Source organism: Dermochelys coriacea, chromosome 19 (genome assembly GCF_009764565.3).
Source record: "Dermochelys coriacea isolate rDerCor1 chromosome 19, rDerCor1.pri.v4, whole genome shotgun sequence".
Classification (NCBI taxonomy): domain Eukaryota; kingdom Metazoa; phylum Chordata; order Testudines; family Dermochelyidae; genus Dermochelys; species Dermochelys coriacea.
The window spans coordinates 7,771,366-7,794,807 of record NC_050086.2 but is presented as its reverse complement, the minus strand read 5'-3'; the positions used below and the strand labels follow the sequence as shown (position 1 = coordinate 7,794,807).

At 48.5% G+C, this 23,442-nt stretch overlaps 1 protein-coding gene across 2 annotated transcripts; it reads left to right on the top strand.

Annotated features, from left to right (window-relative positions):
- The first annotated feature begins 3,451 nt into the window (after window positions 1-3,451).
- Window positions 3,452-16,236, top strand: HEYL (hes related family bHLH transcription factor with YRPW motif like). Of its 2 annotated transcripts, XR_005289639.2 has the most exons (6): window positions 3,452-4,234; window positions 8,669-8,735; window positions 9,607-9,690; window positions 11,018-11,099; window positions 12,605-13,476; window positions 15,713-16,236. XR_005289639.2 is itself a non-coding variant. In XM_038378050.2 (5 exons), the coding sequence occupies exons 1-5, from the start codon at window positions 4,155-4,157 to the stop codon at window positions 13,282-13,284; spliced, it is 993 nt and encodes a 330-aa protein (XP_038233978.1). In that variant the 5' UTR covers window positions 3,452-4,154; the 3' UTR covers window positions 13,285-16,236. The 2 variants fall into 2 exon arrangements, 1 of the variants encoding a protein (XP_038233978.1); XM_038378050.2 differs by having other exon boundaries at window positions 12,605-16,236.
- The last annotated feature ends 7,206 nt before the right edge of the window (window positions 16,237-23,442 follow it).

Here is a 23,442-nt window from a genome sequence, read left to right as displayed (position 1 = left end):
TCATGAGCAATTCTAACACTGGTATCCCTTTACCTGTGAGTTCACTTGTATTGCTGTCTTGATGGACAATTAAAACCAGATTTTTTTTTGAGATGGTGACCTCCCATGGTGGTCTTGGTGAGCCAATACGCATGGGAAATTGCCACACAGCTGGGGGCGGGAGAGGCACAAGGTGGGGCCAGGGATCATATGGTGATGGGCACTCTAGAAACACCTGGGATAGGTTGTGAAATGAGGAAAGTCACTGGAGAGGGAAAAGCATTTAGGAAGGAGAAGTTCCTAAAAACATCAGAGGAAGCTGCTCCCATACCTGAAAGTTCAAAAGTTTGACTCGAGACCTGCCTGGCAGTGGGAATGAGCCAGGAAAACTTATTGCCTTGGTAACTGAGTTTCTGCTCTGGCAGGTTATCGAAAGCTCTGACTAATCTTCTATTCTCCTAGCGTATGGAGTTCTAAGAGTTTCGTAATGAGCTGCGCTGATCTCCTTTTGTCTACGGTCCTGCTGTTGAACATGGGAACGAGCTTCTTACAAGTCCACTTCTCTTCTAGAGACACTGGGAACTCCAAGAACTCGCGTTCCTTGAATACACCCTACGGCAGGCAAAGAGGTGGCAGGCCCCTATAGTGATGGATAAGAGCAGGTCAGTAGAGGTCGGAGACATTTTTCATGATTTAGTGACTCAGATTAGCCATTTAATAGCAGGAAAAGACGTTTTGAGCCAGTAGATCCTTAGCCCCCAGGTGAGGAACAGTATGCAAAGCCAGATTTCTGTTCTCTTCTTAGCCTTGGTGGGAATCTTACCCAGCCCGGCTCAAAACAGCACAAAAGAAAGCACCGGGAGTGGGCAGCAAAATAAATGTTTCACCTCAGACCCCTCACTGATTTCTCTGTGTGTCTAGTGTGTACATTTACACACACTCCCTAGCCAGACAAAGGAACAACAGTTATTTACACCTGCACCCCCCTGTCCTGCAGCTAATTCCCCGTAATCTTTCCCTGTAGTCTCTATTGAACCCAGCTGTGAGTGGGCTCAGCACAGTATCTGTTTCCTGCTGTTCTACAGAACAGCTAATCCTGGGGTGGCTCGGATCACTCTAACAATCCCCAACGATTTAGCAGGAGTGATTATAAATTACTCTCCAGGAGCACAGGCTAGACTAGGGATCTGATTACAAGAGAAGTGACTTTCATGGCCTCTACTCCGTCCATAATGAAGAGTAATCCTAGAAGAACATGTTGCCAATTACTCTACGATTGAACCCAGATAATAATGCTTAGAGAAGGCCCAGGAATGAATGAGCATGGAGGGTGAATTCCTTTCTTACTCAGAAGGGAGGCCCTCCAAGGCAGGCTGGGACACACTTTGTGGAACAGGGAGCAGATGGATGCAGGACTGAATGAACAAGGGTGCTGAAATAACCCAACCTGTCTCTATAGCCCATTGAAATAGAAAGCAGGGCGTGAGACAGATTCCCCTGTATATCCTGGCACTAACCTAATTAGACATGGGATCGCCATGTAGACGACAGTAATTGAACTAGCGTTCAACGCAGTAACACGATATCCATCCTAGGGCTGATACTCCTAGGAGCGAGAGGGCTGCAAATTGTTCCAACCACTGGTGACTGACATTTTCTTTTGTCATTACATCATTACTTGTGAGCAGGTAAATCGTAAGTGAGTTATGCAGATGGACCCAAAGAAGGGGCAAGGGACCCTGTATGTGACAGCACATCCTCCTTTATTCTGTTTATGACATGCCTTTTATGTACAGCCTGGTTTAGAAAGTTTTGAAAAAGTTTGGTGCACTATTTTTCATATCCTTCTGCATAGAAATCCAAGTGCTTTAGTAGCATGAGTCTAGATGCCCAAGCCTCTGGTAGAGAGAAAATGTACAACTAGAAACCTCATGAAAAGAGCTTTTCTGTAACTCATGTCATGCTTTTAAGGGCCAATACCTCACAATTTATCATAGCTAGAAACAAATACAATCGTTGGATAGTGGGGAATCCCAGCTTCTCTCTGTTGGAATGAAGCCCTGGTTCCTCTTCCGAATGGTTCATGAGTTACCAAACCTTAAATCAGCCCTGAATAGAGCTGGTTGGGAATTCTTTCATAATTTTTTTTCATCAGAAATATATTGTTCTACTAAAAAAAAAGGTTTTAAAATTGTTGACATGTTTAATTTTGACATTTTTAGAATGAAGAAGTCTTGCTTTCCAGTTTGAAACAGCTTATTGTTTTCAAATTTAAGCTAAAATATAGTTTAAAAAGGGGGAGGGTGTCAAAACTGAAAACATACCAGTTCAAAATTATTGAGGCAAAACATTTTGATTGACCCAAACTGTTTCCCCCCACTCCCCCGGCCAAAAATTTTTGAGATTTTGACTTTAGGTCTCAAGTCAGGGTGGGAACAATTTTCAAAATATCGAAAACTTCCACGAGGGGGGAAAATAATCCCCCACCCAGCTCTGTGGAATGTGACACTGATCTGAGATGTAGGCTGAGTAATTCTGGAGGAAAGGCCCCATTTGCAGGAAAGAAGGTAGAAATTAGTTGGCAGGTTTCTTTGCTTTAATAGCAGCTGCTTGGAAGCTGCTCAAGGATTTGAGAAGTTAGAGTCCGCAGGGTTAGGGGGCAGAGTGCAGGTGAGGTGGCCAAGAAGAGATGAAAAAAGCCATTTATCACAGGGGCCTGTGATTTTTCACAAGAGAATACAAAGGGCATGGAGCTAGGCTCTTAACTCCCAATGATTGCAATGGAAATTAGGAACCTACATACCTCTGAGGATCGGGGCCCCAGTGTCACGAAGGAAGAGCCACAAGCCAAGAGACCTGGGGCAGGGAGAGCGGGCTGGGAAGAATACCTGATCTGAATTGCACCTAGATGGGGTTAGGAGTGTCTCAGCCCCAGGGTCTGCTGGAGCTCCAGTCCTGGGCACCTGACATGAGGGATGGCTGGGTGATCCCCTGTTCTGTTCATTCCCTCTGGGGCCCCTGGCATTGGCAGGTCAGCAGACAGGAGGCTGGGCTAGCTGGACCTTTGATCTGACCCAGTCTGGCCCTTCTTATGTTCCTATGACCTGATCAGGACTGAAAGCACCAGCCCAGCCTCTGCCCTTTGAAAACAGCCCAGAGCTTAGGCTAAGCTGGTTTGCATCTGCATCCCAGGGCTCCGGACCCGCTGGAGCCCCGCCGACGGCTGTGCGTGTGGGGCGGGATGTTGATTTTTCCCTGCAACAAGCCAGGGCTTTATCAGGCCCATCGCTTTCCCACGGTTTTCTGTTGCCAGTGAGGTCACTGGTCCCTTTAAACCGCGGCGGGGACCAATCACCGAGGCGGGCAGGGGGGCGAGGGGAAGGGGCGGGGGGGGGCCCGGGCCGGTTCACACGGGCTGCGCCTTTGACAGGAAGGCGGGGGCAGGGAGGGGAGTGGGAACCTGGGGAAGCCGGAGCAGCCGAGCGATCCGACACTCCGGGGCCAGGGACGTGCCGGGCAGAGCGAGACGGGGCCGGACGGGAGCGGGCGGAGGAGCTGCCCGCGGGCGTCGGGGGCGATTTCCTCTTCCCAGCCCGGGGGGGGGGGGGCTTGGGTCTCTTCCCTTCCTACAGTCAGAAGGGAGCAGGGCCGCGGAGACGGGACCGATCGCGCCGCGCCCGGCCAGGGTGGGACAGCTCTCAACCCCCTTCCCCCCCCCCACGGCCCCTATACACCCCCACGGGAGCGGGATAGCACTCCCCCCCCATAGACCCCCGATCGCCCCCACGTGCGGGGAGGGTGCGGGACAACCTCCCCCCCCCATAGATCCCCGATCGCCCTCACGGGTGCTGGACAGCCACCCCCCCCATACACGTGCGGGGGAGCCTCTAACCCCCCATAGACCCCCCGATCGCCCCCACGTGCGGGGAGGGTGCGGGACAACCTCCCCCCCCATAGACCCCCGATCGCCCTCACGGGTGCTGGACAGCCACCCCCCCATACACGTGCGGGGGAGTCTCTAACCCCCCATAGACCCTCCGATCGCCCCCACGTGTGGGGAGGGTGCGGGATAGCCTCCCCCCCATATTGACCCCCGATCGCCCCACGTGCGGGACAGCCCCCCCCATACACCCCCACGTGCGGGGAGGTCTGTTTGCCCGCCGCAGTCTCGGAGGATGAAGCGACTGAGCGAGGAGAGCTGGTCGGGCTCCGAATCGGACGGGACCATAGACGTGGGCAAAGAGGAGGAATACAGGTAAGGAGGCAGCACCTGGGAGGGGCGGTGCGGGGGGGGTTGGCATGGGGGTCAGGGTGCACTGGGGCAGGGGGGTCTGGAGCAATTTGCACCGTGGGGGGGCTGAGAGCCCTTGAACCAAACTGTAAACCCTGGAGATGATGGAAGCCACTTCAAGGGGGTGGGGGGCGGCCACACTCCTAATTCCAGCACCTATGCACCGGGAAGGTGGGTTTAGAGCCCAGCAGGGTCCTTCCAACAGCTCCAGAGCCAAGCACTGGGAGTTCCCATCTCAGCCAGGCCACCCACTTGGGGCCACAGGCTGACCCGCCTCTGTGAATTTGGGCTAATCCCAGAATGGCCAGGGAGAGTGTGAGGATGATTTGTGCGATGCTCTGGGTCTGGAAAGTGCAAATGACCAGGGTTAATCATCACCATAAACCTCACAGCTGGAAAACAAGGGACAGAAACTCACCCCAGCCCCCAGTGAAGGGATAGTGAACTGCCAGCCTTGGAGGAAATGCCAAACTAAGGCTAATGCAACTGATTTCCCACTCTCTCATCATGGCTAAGGGAAAGGAATAATCTCACCTTCTTTAACCCGAGCTCCTAGCTCCCCAAGAGATAGCTATGTATGCAGCTACAAGGCTAATGCAAGGGCCAGTATCTATTATCTGCAGTGCTGTTTATCTGAAACCTCCCAAAGAATTTTGGACGAGTGAGTTTGTCCTGTACTAGCCACGCTGCCCGTGGAGTCATAATGCACCCATTGCCCGGTTAGGCCAAGGTTCATTTCCTCTTTATTGTATGTGGGAGGGATTGTGGTTTTCCTGAGTAAGAGTTTTTTACGCTGTACAAACCAAATAATGTTAGCAATGGACATTACCCATTGAGGTAGCTGAGTTTCAGCGTCTGGGCTCCTCTCAGGCTCGAGCACTCTGCAGCTTGGTAAGACGGTTAAAGGAAAGGAGCTGGCCCTATGCGATTTCCCCCTCTACGGTGCTATTTTAATTCTTTGCAAGGTCCCTGATCACTGCAGTTCTGTATTTTAAGGGAGACTTGCTGCTGTTCCTCAAACCCTGTGTTCCCATGCTGTGTCATCTGTTTGCCAGCAGCCCAATGGAAACAGACAGAGAAGGAATATTCAAAGCGCTCTTGTTTTGTTCTCTACCTTATACATCAATTGCGTGTGAACACTCATGTCTACAGCCCAGTATCCCCCAGTGCACCCGTAGAAATAAGCCCTTCGCTGCTTGATATCCTGAATACAGAAATCACCCATGGCCTCATTCTGTGAGCATCTCTTGCTAGGTGTCTCAGCAGGATGTGCTCAGGTTCTCACAGAATTAGGCCCTAAAGAACATTAGTACTTGCTGATATTAGCACTCAGTGTTACACGGCACCATACAGGCAACAGAGTACAATTTACCCAACACATAACACACCGTGGTGGCGTTAGACAAATACAAAGCACACATGTATCCAGCAGTAATGCAACTATGGAGTGTATTTGTATATCATCCACCCTCCCAACGCACATGTAATATATCACATCACAGATTTATACAGCACAGCACCACAGTCTGTCTTACAACACACTGATGGACATAACAGTACGTAGTGGAACCGTCTCAATCATTTATGTCAGGGAACAACCATAGAGATAGGGTTGATCTCTGTTGCAACTGAAAATATGTATTTCCAAAGCAAGATGTAAAACATAACATTATGATTGTTATATTATTTATTATACTGTGGGTGGTGTGTAGGGGCCCCGTTGTGTTTGTACAGCACCCAGCACGTAACGAAAAGACAGTTCCTGCCCTGACAAGTTTACAACCTAAGTAATGAACTAGTGTAAGAAATGTAGCAGGCAAAGAGAAACACTGCCAAGTGGGGAATGTTGCCTAGAGCTTGGAGTAATTTGGAACAGTAAGACAGGAGTTTGGGGTTTGATTCCCGATTCCAGCGCTGATTTGCTGTGTGACTTGGGGATAAGCTGCTGGCATTGCAAAGCGTAATTAACTCGTGTTTGTAAACGGTGGAGATCCGCAGCTGAAGGTTGGTACAGATGCGAAAGTGATTATTTTTGTTTATTAAAAAGCCAGCTGAACAATACCACAAATGACAAAGCCAGACAACAAGAAATGTATCAGTCATAGTCCTCCAGAAACTTAGACCAAATCCCCTTAAATTCCTCATATGTATCAGTCAAATGGAAGAAACCCATTTGAAGTAAGCCAAATCCTTCCGTCCAGTGTCTGGAACTGCAATTTGCAAAGAGCAATGCATTCAAACAAAATGGGACTTTTTACTTTCCTACAAATGGAGGTTCATGGTATTCAAACTGACTGTTAGTGAGTTCTATTGGACACATACACCACACACCCATACTGCACATCAAATCACCTCCCTGTACCATATATACACACACAATCCCACATACAACAGTACAAATAAGAGTAAATACTCCTTGCTGCGAGCACATGCACACGCTCTCCCATGTCCACCCTCTCACCATGCACACACACAAACACAGTATACACAGAGACACAGGGAAAACACACAGCAGGCATGGAAAGACTACCAAAAAATGGGGTATATGAGATGGTACTTAAAGTAAGAGTTTGTCATTGTGTGTGATTTACGTGAAACATTGCTACTCATACTGAGAGATCAACAAATCCATGTCCAGTAGCCTTTTGACGACATTCATTGTGTTAATCAATAACATGTAACAGACGCACTATGTGAAGGTTGCCCTCTTGCCCTGGCTCACTAATCTGGACTTGGTTATTTGAATGTTGCTAATCACCTCTCTTGCCATATGGAAGAAGAAGAATTATAGTGAAACAACTTCTGGAAACCCCCCACCTTGTGCCTAACAAAATGTACTTTTAATGGACTGTGCTTATTTTAGATTTTGGCCTGTTATGCAGAACACACTCTGCCTACAGAGATTTATTTAACAAGTTCTGCTATTAAAATGCTCTGTCAAACTGAATAATATTGCGGTTTGATGGAGTGAACCCAAACTCCTTTCCAGACGTATATTTCTTATTTGCTCTTCAGGTCCCTCGGGACGTCTGTACTGGAGAATGTTGTAAACTGTGTTTAGATTTTATCATCTTTGCTTCAAATTTCTCAAGAAGCAGGAACAGTCTAGCAGTTGGTCAGTTTCAGGGGCTGGGGTTGAGAGAAAAGTCTTCCAAGGACCACGGGAGATCATTCAAGCAGAGGACTTTTGTAGCTTCTCTCTCAAACGTACACATGGGTTCCACATCCGTGAAGTCCCCCATCTTCTAATTGTCTGTCCCTCTAAAGGATATCCTTCCTTTGAAATCCAAATGTACCTATGTCCCATGCAAAGCTGCTCTTATCCTGCATTTATTCTCCTGCATTATACAGCAGAATTGTAACACTGAGATGATGAAAATGTTGTTTATATTAAAGATTTGACCTCCCCTTGTATTGTGCTTCCTGCACCATTACTTTGGGTCTTTTGTCTCACCTTTGGGTCTCAGCTGATGAAAGGTCTGAAGAGCATTTTCCCCCAGTTTTTCCCATTCTAGATCTCTTTTTCCAGGGCTTCTGCACTGCAGCTTGTGACATCCGGCTGGGGACAACAGTGCCTTCAGGGACTGTCTATTGGCAGGAAATGTTCACTGTGCTGAGTAATGTAATGAGGCATTTTCCACCTACTTCCGTCTTCACAGCTGAGCTCCATCTCTATGGTGCTCCAGTCCCTCTAATTATGGGGAGCAACTGGTTTTGTCCATTTAAAAGTTTACCTTTCAGCTGTTTGCTGTGTAACCAGATACTGCTCTGGGGAATCCGGGATAACTTTATGTATGTCACAGGAGAAGCAAACATGCAGCTGCAAGAAGTGTTCTTCTCAGGGAAATAATTGCATGATCCAGGAAAGCCCTGACCAATCACATAAATGCTGTCTCTAGGCCTGATCCTGAGGCATGAGTTCCCTAACTCCTACTTATGTCAGTGGGAGTTTTGGGTGCTCGGATCCATTATCACAATGATGGTATAAAGTGCTGCAGGTTTATAAAAGAGATCTGAAATCCTCATGAACGGAGAAAACCAGGGACTCTAAAGATCAGATCTTTGCTTTTGCAACAAGTCAGGAAGATGCTGTCTATTTTGATACCAAAAGACAATATATGCCTCTTAGCAGAACAGCCTGCCAGAAATCTCTTGCAGTCTGATGGGCATTTTCAGGGAGGAGAGATCCCAAGTCCTTTCCAACTCCCCTTGCCACCTCCCGCTTCACTTAGCTCTAACTAGACTGTGCTTAAAATGGTACAGAAATCTCAAAACTCCCTTCTATGTGGGAAATCACATGTGGTGAGTGGGTGTAAAGTCTGTGTGTGTGGTTAACAAATAGACAGCATCTGAAACACTTCCCCACTCCCTTTTTTTCTTCTTCTTCTTTCTATACAGCCAAGTATCCAGGGCTGTTTCCCCCAACACCACATCTCAGATACAAGCCAGGAAGAAACGGAGAGGGGTGAGTAGCATTTATGCTACAAAACCTAACAGCCATATTGTGCCCGTAAATGGCATGCACAGATTGAGGACATGTGAATGCTATAAGGTTTTTAACGCTCATTACTAAGTAAGCTATAGTTCAGCAAAGAAATGGGCTGTTTTAACCCTTCTGTCTCATGGATCTCTATTGTTAACGAGGGTGAGCTCCATATCCCAAGGGAGAAGCAGTGTTAGAACAGTATTGGAAAGAGGATCCTGGGCTGCTGGCTTCTATTTCCAACTCTACAACACCAGGGATGGGCTCTTCTGGGGGCTGGAGAGGCTCCAGGCATAACTTAGCTTTGGTGGCTTAAGTCACAGCATCCTCCCTGAGCTGCCCTCTGGACCACTGCACTGGCTGGAATCTCCCTAGGGCTGAATGATGCTGCCCTGTGTCTAGCATGTCCCTTGTGATGGGGTCCTCTGAAGGTACAGCTTTTCCTCCACCCTGCCTTCACTGGGGAAATTGTCCTCAGTGGCAACTGGGGCTTGTCAGGCATGTTAATGCTGCTCTGGCCCTTTTATCTGCCCTATAAGAATTGGGATCCCACCCCAAGTGTTGTTGGGCAAGTCATTTAACCCCCCCGTGCCTCAGTTTCTCCATTGGTAACACTGATTTATTTCATTTGATGAAAAGTACCTATCTAAAATTGTAGATATTAAAGGGGATATTAAAATGGGGGACAATCTGTACCCCATGGAGGGCTATGAGGCTCCATTAACCAATGTTTGTTAAAGAATTTGAGATCCCTAGATGGAAGGCATTCTAGAAATGGGAGGTATAAATCTAAAAATGATTATGGGATATGGGGCCCAGTTACACTCCTCTGAATGGAATTATTTTGAATTAGATCATTGAGAAGCGGCGCCGTGACCGTATTAACAGCAGCCTATCTGAACTGCGGCGTTTAGTCCCCACTGCCTTTGAGAAGCAGGTACGTGAAGAATGTTAGATGTGACCATTTCCCCCCCCCAGGGGCTTATAGTTTTAAGAAAGGCAATGGTGTCCCTAGCTTTTGTCTGCCAGAAGCTGTGAATGAGCAACAGGGGATGGATCACTTGATGATTACCTGTTCTGTTCATTCCCTCTGGGGCACCTGGCATTGGCCACAGTCAGAAGACAGGATACTGGGCTAGATGGACCCTTGGTTTGGCCCAGTAGGCCATTCTTATGTTATGTTAAAGAAAAGACCTTCTGGTGCTTATGAACAAACATACAGAGAGGGGTCATATCAGCAGAGTAAATTATCTTCAGGCAGCCCAAAGCAGGGTTGTGATTCAATGGGTGGGAGGCATCTTGCTTTTACAGCCATTCCACATTGGGTGTTAATTTAATTAGCTCTCATTAGCTGAGCAGGGTTTGGGTTGGGCAGTGGTCAGTGCTTGGGTGGGAGATCTGAGGACCACCAGTTGGTGCTGCAGAAAGAGATGCTGGTGATGGAGTAGGTAGCATTCCTCTCTTTGAGTCGTCAATGCTGCCCTAATGCTTAAGCAGCTGCTGTCTTCTGGATGAGATCTAAAAACAAGGTCCTGCCCATTCTCTGTGAAAAGATCTCCTGAAATCCAAGTCACGTTTCCGGCATATGTGATTGTTGTTTCTTTTTGTCCCCTGTTAACATCTGTTTATCTAAAGGCCCCAAACCTCTCAGGATACTTTTCCCAGTTGGGGGGTTAAACCCAAGAGTCATGCTCAGATTGTAACTTGGGTAATGCCATTCTGTTTACCTAAATTCCTTCTGCAACTATATTTGGAGATGTTATTCTTCATTGGTCCAGTTCAAAAGTGTTACGTAATGTCAATGGCGCACAATGACTGCTGCATTCCACCCCAGAGGTGTTTGCATTTCACTGATGGGTAATTGTTAAATACAGTCTGAAGATCCTGTTAGGATTCTTCAGGATTGAAAACCCCATAAACGCTCTAAATTATTATCACCCAGAGGATAAGTAGGTAGTAAAATAGGGCGGTAATAAATCTTCCAGGAAACCTTATGGAGAATAAAAGACATTTTGCAGCAGCAGGGACAAACGGAAATAGAGATTTTCAGTTTGCCTCACAGTATCTTTTGAGGGGAGATCCATTTTCCTTACCACTTGATTCAAGATGAGTCTGAATCCAAACCCTGAATCTGTTCATCTGCCCATTTCTGGAAAGTTCAGGCCCCCTTGCAGATGGCTCCCTTAATGAGATGGAATCCTAGATTTTAAAATGGTGGATTGATAGTCTCTCTTTCTCTGCCCCTCCCTGCTTTCAATACACAGGGCTCCTCCAAGCTGGAGAAAGCAGAGATCCTGCAAATGACAGTGGACCATTTAAAAATGCTTCATGCCACTGGAGGAACAGGTGAGAACTGCTTCTGTAAACGTGTGTACTGAGGGTGAAATCCCAGCTGTATTGAAAGCAATAGCAAGACTACCACTGACCTCCCGGGGGACAGGATTTCTTCTGAGGGGACGAAAATTCACCCTTGACTCTGAGAGCAGCGTCCCATTCTTACTGTCCATTGTTTACTCCAGAAATCATTAATACTAAGGTTATAGAAAATATTTGGTGTTTGCTTTTGAAAGGAAACGGCTCTCCCATGGGGAGGCTTTCACTTCCTGTGCTACTATTTGTGCTCCTGCATATGGGTCAGGGTCTCACATTTAGGCCTTGGCAGACTGAGGTGTGCCATATGGTGTGTCCCTTGTAACCACAGAAAAGGCAGCCAACTCCCAGAACAGCGACAGCTACGCTCACAGACCCGGGCAAGGCTACACACTTAGTCATGCTTGCAAATGGACCTGGCTTCCAAACCAAAGTCTGCCTCCTCCACATCCCATCGGGATATGTTTCTTGGCACTGCCTGGAGTCTGGTTAGTGACTCTGCATAGAAACACGCCTTTTTTCCCCCCCACATCTAACAGTTTGTAACACACAAGGGGATACACGTCCTCCGCAAGAGCAAAGTTCCCATTCTCTGCTTGCCCAGTGACTCTGGCGGGGATCTCAGTTTCAACACAGTAAACCTCTGACTCAATTAAAACACAGTTCTGTCTCGCTGGGTAGATGGGACAAGACTGTGTACTTTAGCAGAGTTACATCATGGTCTAGGAACATTGTTTAAAAGTTGACTAGCTTGACTAGCATAGCTTGACTATGCTAAAAGGCTGAACCATGGTGTCAACAGGGTCCGCAAAATGTGAAGTGGTACAGTTCTTTGTCCGTGCTGATTGCGCTCTCTGGTTTATTGCCCATCCTCTTGGGAAGCCCAAGAAGGAAAGAGACTGAAGGAACAATTGGTAGTTTTATTGTGCCTCATTGATCGTCTCCAAAATCCAAGGCTTTGGGCCCTCTAGAGCCAATAGTCTTGGGTCTGAGACTGTCTCGTATCCTTCAGTTGGACATCTGTTTAAATAAAATATGAGTAACAGAGTCAAACAGTTGTCTCTAAATACAGGGAGGGGCCATTAAGCTGTCCATTGCGAAGTAGACACCACACAACCTGCTGGTCTAGGAATGGCCATACCAGAAGAGACCCAGCTAGTCCAGAATATTGCCTCCAGTAGCAGCCAGTGACAGAATCCAAAGGAAATTACTTCCTGATCCCAGCTGGTGATCAGTTTATGCCCTGAACCAAGAACATTGATGGCCCTGATCATTTTATCCTAGCTAGAGTAACTGCAGATGCTAGTCTTATTCATGTAAACATCAAATTCTTTTTTCAAGCTTACCCGGCTATTTTCTTCAATAATATCATGGGGCAGCAAATTCTTCAGATTAAATACGCAATTACGTTAACATTTCTAGTGAAATCAGATGCCTGTGCTCTTGGTGGACATGATGCTATATATGTCTTTTACTTACAGGGTTCTTAGATGCCCGAGCCCTGGCTGTGGATTACAGGAGTATCGGCTTCCGTGAATGCCTCACTGAAGTTGTCAGATACCTTGGTATCCTTGAGGGACAAAACGGTGCTGATCCTATCCGGCTACGACTCCTCTCCCACCTGAATAATTATGTTGCTGAAATGGAGCCTTCGCCTATGGCCGCTTCCCTTCTGCCCTTTCAGATGTGGCCCTGGTCATTCCTCCACAATTCCACAGCCCCCGCCAACCAAGTACTAATACCCAGGAGGGAGGCTGTCCCAGGTCTAGCTGTCTTGACTGCTTCCCCCGTGGCTTACCCAAGTACCACCATGAGAAGGGCTCCCGTTCGCCGAATTCCTAGTGCCATCATGCCAGCCCGCCGAAACTTCCTGTCCAATAGGATGGCCTCTTCGTCCCGGAGGGCTAGACCCACAGTGACATCAACAACCCCAGGTGCCATGTCCAGTGTGCCATCAGCAAGTGGTGCCCTGAGAGATGCCACCTCTAGGAGCAGCCAGATTGCAACGTTCCTGCTCTCCTCCACCTCTGCTGGAGTTCCCATACCACCTGCTTCTTACACAGCTCCTCCTGCTTTGAATGATTCTCCCCAGGGGCCAGGCACCAGAGGTGGAACTTCCAGACTCTGCCGCTCCTGGGCTACTGAAATTGGGGCTTTCTGATCCCTCCCTGACAAAATCCTAACGGAGACAAAAATCATCAGCAGCCAATGCTCAAAAAGCATGCTTTGATGAACAGCTTCTTTCCTGCTTTGCAGAAATAAAGGATCCTCTCCTCACCTCGCCATCCCTTCTTATTCCTCACGTCATCTTCCCTCCCTCCCCATCACATTGTCTCCCTCTTTTCCATTCCAGGTTTGCAGATTTTTTTATTGAACTGAATGTATTTGTCTGTGTACAGCTCCACTAAAGGTTATGGGTGAGGTTTATACACAGATCCTAATTCAGACCTTTCCCTTCCCCAGCCCAGGCCCTGGTAGAGCTGAATGTTGCAGTCTGAAAAATGTAAACCAGCCTTGGCACTGATTTGACTTTGCTGGAGACACAGAGCTCCCAAGCAGTGACACTTTCTAACACTTGTATGCAGTGTTGTTGTAGCCATGAAGGTCCCAGAATGTTAGCAAGACAAGATGGGGGAGGGAATATCTTTTATTGGACCAACTTCTGTTGGTAATCAAGACAAGCTTTCCATCTTATACAGAGTTCTTCCTCAGGCCAGCCCTGAAGAAGAATTCTGTGTCAGCTCGAAAGCTTGTCTCTCTCACCAACAAAAGTTGGTCCAATAAAAGATATTCCCTCCCGCACCTTGACTTTCGAACATTGACTTCCTCCCAGCTTCAGCATGTTGTTTGATACAATCTAAGTGAGGTGAGACATGTCGGCGAGTAATAGAGACAACCTACCCCATGCACACAAACTGTCCTTTGATAACTGAACCCAACCCCGATCAGGATTGCCATGAACAGTCAGGACACTTGGGAGGTTCCTCTCCGTTGGCCAACCCCATTCTGTTGATCTCTAAAAATGGAGAGCTTGACATTATGCGTAACAAGCTGATTCAAACCACACAACCCTGAGGGACGAGTTGGATGAAAATGTAACAGTTCCCAATTTCCCTCTGAACTGAAACCCTGTGATACTCAGTATGCATTCCTGCTGCATAGAATTATCCCAGCACAGGACTTCCTGTACTTAAGACCTCAATACTACGTGCAGTCCACATTTTCATTTCCCGTGGCTCGGCTTTTACCTAAAACCAGGGCATTCCCAAGTGTCACTAGCGTACTTGATTCATGGAAACATTTGCCTGATCCTGTGCTCAGATCAATGCGGTTATCAGAATGTTTTCAGGAGGGAGTATCAGACATTACTATGCAAAATGCCTTTGCCAGCTGCTGTTTGGGATTCCCTATGTAGATAATTCAGATGTCTGTGAGAGACACAGACCTTGCTCATCCAATGAAGCATTACAGAGTAAGGGAGCAGGTTTCCGAAGTGACACCTGTCATGGAGGGGAGGGCTTGGCAGCTGAACTATGAGGGAGAAGGATGCCCTTCCTTCTCTCTTCCCTCTTCAGCCATCAATCCTCCCTCCCCATATGAAAATACATTACTATAAAGGGAAGAGTGGAAGAAAGCATCCTTTACCCCAAGCTCCTCCTTTGTTTTTGCCAATTTCCAGATCCTTAATTAAATTTTCTAGCCTGTTCCGCCAGGCCCACCTCTGCTCTTTTTCTTTATCACCATGTTCTCTGCATGGACTTGATCCCAAACCCACTGAAGTCAATGGCAGTCTTTCCACTGACTTCATGGGCTTTTGACCAGCCCCTAGAATGTCCTCTGTCTCTTGAAAGTTTTCTCTGCCTTTGTCTTCTCTCTGTGTGTTCCTATATAAATGCCAAGGATGATGATTATTCTTTGTCCTCTGCTCTCTATGCACCTCTGAGTCTCCTCTCAATCCCTATCTCTCTAGGGCAGTGAGGAACAGTTACTGAGCATTCTCAAGCTCTGCTCCTATCTCAACTCTTCTTAGCTCTAGTGGTTTTGAAATAGTGTGGCCCTGTGGCTAGGGGAGTGAACTTAAACTCACTTGGCGTGAGCTCTGTTCCCAGCTCTGCTATATGATCTTTGGCAAATCACTTCACTTTACCCCAGTTTCCCCATTTATAAAATAGGAACTGATGAAAAGATCAATATAAGAGCTAAGTATTATTATTATTTGGTTCCTGCTGCAATCAGCGGAGAAGCAGCAATAGTAAGAGAGTGCTCAGAAGTTGCCTGAATGGGTATAGGAAATGCTGTTTATATAAAACAGAAGCATAGGAGGGGCAGTTGGTGTGATCTGGTGACCAGATGGCCATGGAGTCTATGAGAACCAGGGCCTGTTTCCACAGAAGGGGTTGGGAGACTAGAACAGTTCCTCCCAACCAAGACATCTGGCCACCCTAGCCACAGGCTGTCTATTGCCCCGGTGCACTTCTCTTAGCATTATTATTTTATATAACATATAAGAAGGCAGTATACCTCCACTTAAATCAAAGCAAGACCCTTCTTCCCTGAACCTGTGCTTTTATTTTCTTGGATTTATGCAGAAGCTGGCATTGGTCCAGTTGAATACCCTCTAATTGCATCATCGTGATCCTTGCCTGAGTCAGTGGTGCCGTGCCAGGAAGGGTAAAGCAGAGAAAGGAACAAAGGGGGAACAGTGAGTAGTGTCTTTTTAATGTAACAGACCCTCCCCATCCCAGATGTCAAGCAAGTGGCCAATTGTGCATTGAACTGTTGGCTCAGCAGCGGCATTGATACAGCTGTGTATCTGACATACCTATGTTAAATGTATATGGATCAGACAGACTTGTTTTGGAAGTGAGTCCCTCCCGATTGCTCTCAATACGCATAAATGCTCCTGGCCCCCGGTACTTGTCCTCACTCATTTCCTGAGGTGGCAGAGTCAATCAGGAATGCAATATTCCTGTTCAGAGAAGTTCCCTGTGGACTGGTTGTTCCTGGAGCTAGTCTGTGCCTTAGAGCCCACACTTTTCACTGCGCAGAGCTGTTAACATTGTGAGCTGTCAGACATCCAGCAAAAGGTGTCAAATAAAGTCTTCCAAACCCATGTCATGGTTGTGAAATGTGCTGTTGTGTCACAGTCTGTTTTGCTGGAGATGTCACATGAGATCCCTTTGCAACTTCAGTCAGCTTTGGACTTGAAGATGATTCCAAATGACTGAAAATAGTTGAGTTTTGCCACCTCACTTTTCCAGATCATTTATGAATATGATGAACAGCACAGGTCCTAGTACAGATCCTTGGAGGACCCCGCTATTTATGTCTCTCCATTGTGAAAACTGACTATTTATTCCTACACCTTGCCTTCTATCTTTTACCCAGTTACTGATCCATGAGAGGACCTTCCCTCTTATTCCATGACAGCTTATTTGCTTGAGAGCCTTTGGTGAGGGACCTTGTCAAAGGCTTTCAGAAAATCTAGGTACACTATATCCACTGGATCACCCTTGTCCACATGTTTGTTGACCCCCTCAAGGAGTTCTAGTAGATTGGTGAGGCATGGTTTCCTTTTACAAAAACCATGTTGACTCTTCCTCAACAAATCATGTTCATCTATGTGTCTGTTCTTTGCTGTAGTTTCAACCAATTTGCCCAGAACTGAAGTTAGGCTTACTGGCCTGTAATTGCCGGGATAGCCTCTGGAGCATTTTTTAAAATTTGGTGTCACATTAACTATCCTCCAGTCATCTGGTTCAGAAGCTGATTTAAATGATAGGTTACATATCACAGACAAGAGACAAGGTGGGTGAGATAATATCTTTTATTGGACCAACTTCTGTTGGTGAGAGAGACAAGCTTTTGAGCTACACAGAGCTCTTCCTCAAGACTGGGCAAGAGGAGACTTTTGTTATATTGCAGATGCTCTGATTAGGGTTGCCAATTTTGGTTGGAGGTTTCATCACATGACATAATCTTTAATTATAGATTAATCTTTAATTCCTGGAGACTCCAGGACAATCCTGGAAGGCTGGCAATCCTAGCTCTGATTGTAAGGAGTAACTACATTCCATTTACCAAAGTTTCCGTGCGTGAATAATTTTGCCCACCTATGTTCTCCCGTTTTAAATGGATGAAATGATCGTCCCCATCTCCTCCTGTCCCTTCTTCCAGTCAAATGCAGGAGGAAGCACCTCTGTTTTTAATATGATTCAGGTCTGCCCCCTAATGGTAAAGCCAAAAAGTTAATGAGAAATCCTGACTCAGGCTCAGAGGAAACAATAAGACGCAGAGTCTACGGCTACCACTGATGAAATGTGACCTTCCAGTATCCAACTGAAAATTTATATTAAAAAAATAGCCTACCTCTTACTATAGTGTGCAGTGCCAGTACATAATGAAAAGGAGTACTTGTGGCACCTTAGAGATTAACAAATTTATCTGAGCATAAGCTTTTGTGAGCTACAGCTCACTTCAATAAATTTGTTAGTCTCTAAGGTGCCACAAGTACTCCTTTTCTTTTTGCGAATACAGAATAACATGGTTGCTACTCTGAAACCAGTACATAATGAATTACTTTTCAGAATCATGACAAATAAATGACTTTGGAAGACCACAGGGCAAAGGGTCTTGTACTGACCTGCCATCATTAGGAGCATACTCGGAGAATAAAGAATATTAAAAGAACATAATCAGAAACCTTTGCTTCAGCCACCTCTAAAGGCCTGAAGAGTGCAGACAGAGAAAGCTCTCTGGGATCCAGGCCCCACGGTCAGAGGGAGCCTGGATGCATCTGGAATCAACCAGAGCAGCAGGATCCATTTGACTCACCAACTGTTTTGGGCACAGAAAGCAGAAGATGGATCTTGGGTGCCCTCCCCCCTCCATGTCAATTCACTTTGTGATCTAACCTTCCCGTGTAAGGAGACAGCTTGTGGAAGTCATGTGACTCCAACTTCATGGAAGGGGACACAAAGTTATAATGAATATGCATCTAGAATAATCTTAATAATCAAGCACAGGGATCTGGATGCTCAAACAGCTAAAGCAAATGCTGCATTCAGAATGGTTTCCAAGGTACCAACACCACTGCAGCACTAGTTTTTGAGGATGTCTGGGCCGTTTAAAACTGTATTCTTTCAAGAAAGTTTAATCAGGAGCACTAAACTCTGGGCCAGATTTTTCAAATAGAAATTGCAGGTTGACAGTGTTCTGATCCAGAGCAGGCAGGTGGGCAGTGTACAAATCTCAGAGCGAACATAATGGTAAATGGAAAGGAAACAGACAATAACATTGTGTCAGGCTTTGCTACCCAGTCCCAGGTGTCACCAGAGTCCAATGATCTTGTGAGGCATTGGGAACCTGGCTGCTGAGATGGGAGGACATGAGCTCCGAAGCAGAAAATGCCAGGGGGCTGGAAAGGGAAAGTTACAACCAAAAAATATTGTAAAACAAGATATTTTATTAATCCATTGATTCCTTTTATTCTTCCACTGTGAATTATTTACCGTAGTGGAAGGATAGTTTACCAATAAATAGAAACAACGATTGGTTTTATCAAGGATTAAAGAAAATTAAATGTGCTGTATAACTGAAAATCCATATTATAACCGCAACAAGACCCTGAAGGATATGTTAGGTTCTCTTAAATTGCACATCATTAATGCCCTGATGTGTCTTACTCTTATACTAAAGAGTCTGGGTAATTATGGATCTCCAGAGCATTGATTCCAGTGAGTCTGGAGCTGGGGCATGTTTCAGCAGTTTTCTTCTCCATTCATTGTTGTTCAACCCTCACCCTTTTACTCACCTGGTGAATGGAGAATGACAACTGGCTTCCATAGGGAGATGTTAAAGCACATTGGTCCTGCTCCAGGGCAACATATGATGTGAACTGGCGTTTTCTTCAGGAACTAGCCCTTGTTCAAGGAAAAATGATGTTCTAAATACTAGAAGGCAGATTGCTATGGGAATAACTCCAGCTACAAGTCACTCCTGATCTCAGTGCTGTGAAGGTATCTCCAAAACCATAGCTAAGAGCCATGCACTTCCAGGGCAGTGAGAGAGAATAGTCAGGCACACACCCTGTCTTCAGGTGCATTTCACTGGCTGCTTTTCTTTCTCTGCTCCCCCTTTCTTCCTGATTCAGTTGGTTTCCTCCTTTATTCTCTCCCTTTTTCACCTCGGTTTCAATCCCATGACACTGTTCCTCTCCTGTGATTCATCAGCTGCCTAGTAACCCTCTGTTCAATGATTGTCACAGCTCCACAGAACATCTTCATTCCCGTCCCTTCATGGCCTGAAGAGAGACCCTCACCCCAGTCCTCCTGTGCCCTGTTTGCAGGGGAGAGGACAAGAATCTCTCTCAAGTGCCATTAAATATAATCACCCCATATTGACCCAGACTCAAGTCCTTATGACCCATTTCCAACTGCCCCTTCTAATGGCCCAACCCCAACTGCCATGCAATCTTCTGGTTCCAACATTTCCATCTCTTCACTGGCGAACGGGACGGCATCGCCTCCTGGCTACGAATTTATCTCAGTGCCATTACAAACATTCAGCTCCGCTCTCCCAGTGCAGAAGCAACATGCTTTTGATATAACTTGAGTGAAGGGGGCATTGGTATGGGGGGGGGATATATTTTGTTGCCATGCGACTGACAGGAGGGTTGGAACGACTGTCAGGACTTGTGTGGTGAGTTATCTTTAGCCCAGTGGAGGCATGGGGGAGGTTATTGGTAGGAGTTTGCCCCAGAATTGGCAGGGGGGTAGACTGACAGGATTTGGGATGGGGATGGCCTTTGACAGTTGGAAGGAGGGCAAGAATGGCCAAGTTAAAGGGAGTTGCCAGGATTTGGGTGTGGTTTTGTAGGGGAAAAGTGAATGTCAGGACTTTGCCCGTGTGTTTTGTGGGGTGAAGGGGAAGGGTGTCAGAATTAGTCAGGGGATTTGCCCCTATTTGGTGTGGGAACGATAATCGGGAGATGAATGAAAATGGGTTTGCCCTTGGATTTTTGAAACAGTGGGAATGACAGAATGTGTACATGGGGGCGGGGGAATATTGTTCTGGGATTGTCAGGATTTTGGTGGAAAATTGTCCCCTGACTGCAGGGATCAGATTTTAGGAGAAGGTAGCTTAGCATGATTTTTCGGGGGACAGGGGGTTGAAATTGACCTCTGTTGTCTGCAGGGAGGTGTCAAGATTTGGGATTTTGCCCCTGGACTGCTGGGGAAAGGGGGGGGGATGTCAGAATTTGGGGGTGGGATTTTACCCTCTACATTGTTGGTGAGCAGTTGTTATAATTTAAGTGGGGTCATGTCCCTGGATTCTCAGGGATGCGCTGCTCAGGATTTGAGTTTAGGTGTTGCCCCTGGATTGGGGTGAGTGAGAGAGGGAGAGAGGATTTGAGTTAGGGTTTGCCTGGTTTGTTGAATAGGGTCAGGTTTTGGGGTGGCTGCCTGGATAGGTTACCCAGGATTGTTGGGGAGGAAGAATCCAAGTTTTGGGGGGGTGGGGCAGGGTTGATGTGTGCAGGAGGGTTTGGGCATGAGGTTACCCCAGATTATTGGAGGAGGGAGTCAGGGTTTGGGGGGGCTACCCTGATGTGTGTGTGATTTTTGGGAGGGTCAACCTTGGTTATTAGCAAGAGGATCCTGATTTCGGGGGTCTGTCCTAAAGGTGTGCGAGGTTTGGATGGAGGGGGTTGCCCTGGATTATTGGAGAGAAGGTCCTGATTTGTGGGGCTGCCCAGATGTGTGGAGGGGTTGGATGTGAGGTTACCCCCAGATTACTGGAGGGGGGGCTCATGATTTGGGGGGCTGCCCAGATGTGGGGGGGTGAGTGTGAGGTTACCCCCAGATTACTGGAGGGGGGCTCATGATTTTGGGGGGCTGCTCAGATGTGGGGGGTTGAGTGTGAGGTTACCCCAGATTACTGGAGGGGGGGCTCATGATTTTGGGGGGGGCTGCCCATATGTGGGGGGTTGAGTGTGAGGTTACCCCAGATTACTGGAGGGGGGGCTCATGATTTTGGGGGGCTGCCCAGATGTGGGGGGTTGAGTGTGAGGTTACCCCAGATTACTGGAGGGGGGGCTCATGATTTTGGGGGGGCTGCCCATATGTGGGGGGTTGAGTGTGAGGTTACCCCAGATTACTGGAGGGGGGGCTCAAGATTTGGGGGGGCTGCCCAGATGTGGGGGGTGGGGCTGAGGTTACCCCCATATTACTGGAGGGGAGTCCATGATTTGGGGGGGCTGCCCAGATGTGGGGGGTGAGGTTACTCCCCAGATTACTGGAGGGGGGGCTCATGATTTTGGGGGGCTGCCCAGATGTGGGGGGTTGAGTGTGAGGTTACCCCAGATTACTGGAGGGGGGGCTCATGATTTTGGGGGGGCTGCCCATATGTGGGGGGTTGAGTGTGAGGTTACCCCAGATTACTGGAGGGCGGGCTCAAGATTTGGGGGGGCTGCCCAGATGTGGGGGGTGGGGCTGAGGTTACCCCCAGATTACTGGAGGGGAGTCCATGATTTGGGGGGGCTGCCCAGATGTGGGGGGTGAGGTTACTCCCCAGATTACTGGAGGGGGGGCTCATGATTTTGGGGGCGCTGCCCAGATGTGGGGGGTGGGGCTGAGGTTACCCCCCGATTGCTGGAGGGGGTTTCATGATTTGGGGGGGCTGCCCAGATGTGGGGGGTGAGGTTACTCCCCAGATTACTGGAGGGGGGGCTCATGATTTTGGGGGCGCTGCCCAGATGTGGGGGGGTGGGGCTGAGGTTACCCCCCGATTGCTGGAGGGGGGTTCATGATTTGGGGGGGCTGCCCAGATGTGGGGGGTGAGGTTACTCCCCAGATTACTGGAGGGGGGGGCTCATGATTTTGGGGGCGCTGCCCAGATGTGGGGGGTGGGGCTGAGGTTACCCCCCGATTGCTGGAGGGGGGTTCATGATTTGGGGGGGCTGCCCAGATGTGGGGGGTGAGGTTACTCCCCAGATTACTGGAGGGTGGGGGTTTATGATTGGGGGGGGCTGACCAGCTGTAGGGGGTTGAGTGTGAGGTGACCGGGGGGGCTCATGATTTGGGGGGCCTGCCCAGACTGGGTGGGAGGTTGCCGTGTGGACCCCCTGCGGCGGTGCCCGCAGAGCAGGGCCAGGTCCCGCCCCGAGGGGCCGGGCGGGATCCCAATCGGGCGGCTGGGAGCCGCCGCTGGCCCGGCAGGGGTCGCTGCAGCGGGCGGCCCATCCCTGCGGGGCGGCGGCGGGTCGCTCCCCGCCGGCCCGTGTCCTCTCCGCGGCACGGCGGCCCTTTCACCCCGGGGAGCGGGCTATAAAGGGGGCTCCCCCGGCCCCGGGCCGCCTCTCTGCTCGCCTGGCCGCAGCGCGTGAGTCGGTGTCGGGCCCAGCCGCGCTCCCGCCGCCCCGCAGAAAAACAAAACAAAAAACCCCCCAAAAAATCGCAAAACCCGAAAAAAAAAAAAAAACGAGCCAGCGCCGGGGCGAGAGCGGCGCCCCCCCCCCGTTCGCGTGTCCGCCCGGCCCCTTCGCCCCCCGGCCCCTGGGTCTGTCCGGTTCCCTCCGGCCCGTGGGTCCGCCCGGCCCCTTCGCCCCCCGGCCCGTGGGTCCGTTCGCCCCCGGCCCGTGGGTCCGCCCGGCCCCTTCGCCCCCCGGCCCGTGGCTCTGTCTGTCTGTCCAGGCCCCACGTTTCTCTCCCACCCGTCTGCCGGGTGTGTCCGTCTCCCAGACCCGGGTCCGGCCCTTTGGCCCCTGGCCCCTCGGTGTTTTCCACGGCTCCCGAACCCTTTTCCCCTTCTCTGGCCCCCGGGTCCCCACCCTCGGCTGTCCGTCCGCCCCCCCGCCCCCTCTTCGCTCCACGTGGGTCTGTGCCCGGCCCCCGTGTCTGTCTGTGCCTCCATCGCACCGCGTGGCCCCCCCTCGGGAGCGGAGCTGCCCATGCCGCCCTGCCTGGCTCCTCCAAACCAGAGTGTAGTGTTCTAGTCCGAGGAACCGGGGTATATTTTATATAAAAATAACGACATCTCTTTTCCCTTCTAAAGAAAAAGGGGGGGGGGGGATAAAACCCTATCCCTCTATATTGCAAAGTATATTTTATTTTTGTCCCAAGTTTTTTATCTCAGAAAATAAAATAAAACAGTGGCCTCAGACTTTGGGTCTGAAGGATTTGGAAGAAGAAATAATAATATATTAAAAAAAGAGAAATACTTTTTTTTTTTTTTTTTTAATTGACACATTTTGCTTTTGGAAACTAAGGCAAGGTGGACAAACTCCGCAGTGTGGATTTGGTTGTTGGGTGGGTGGTGG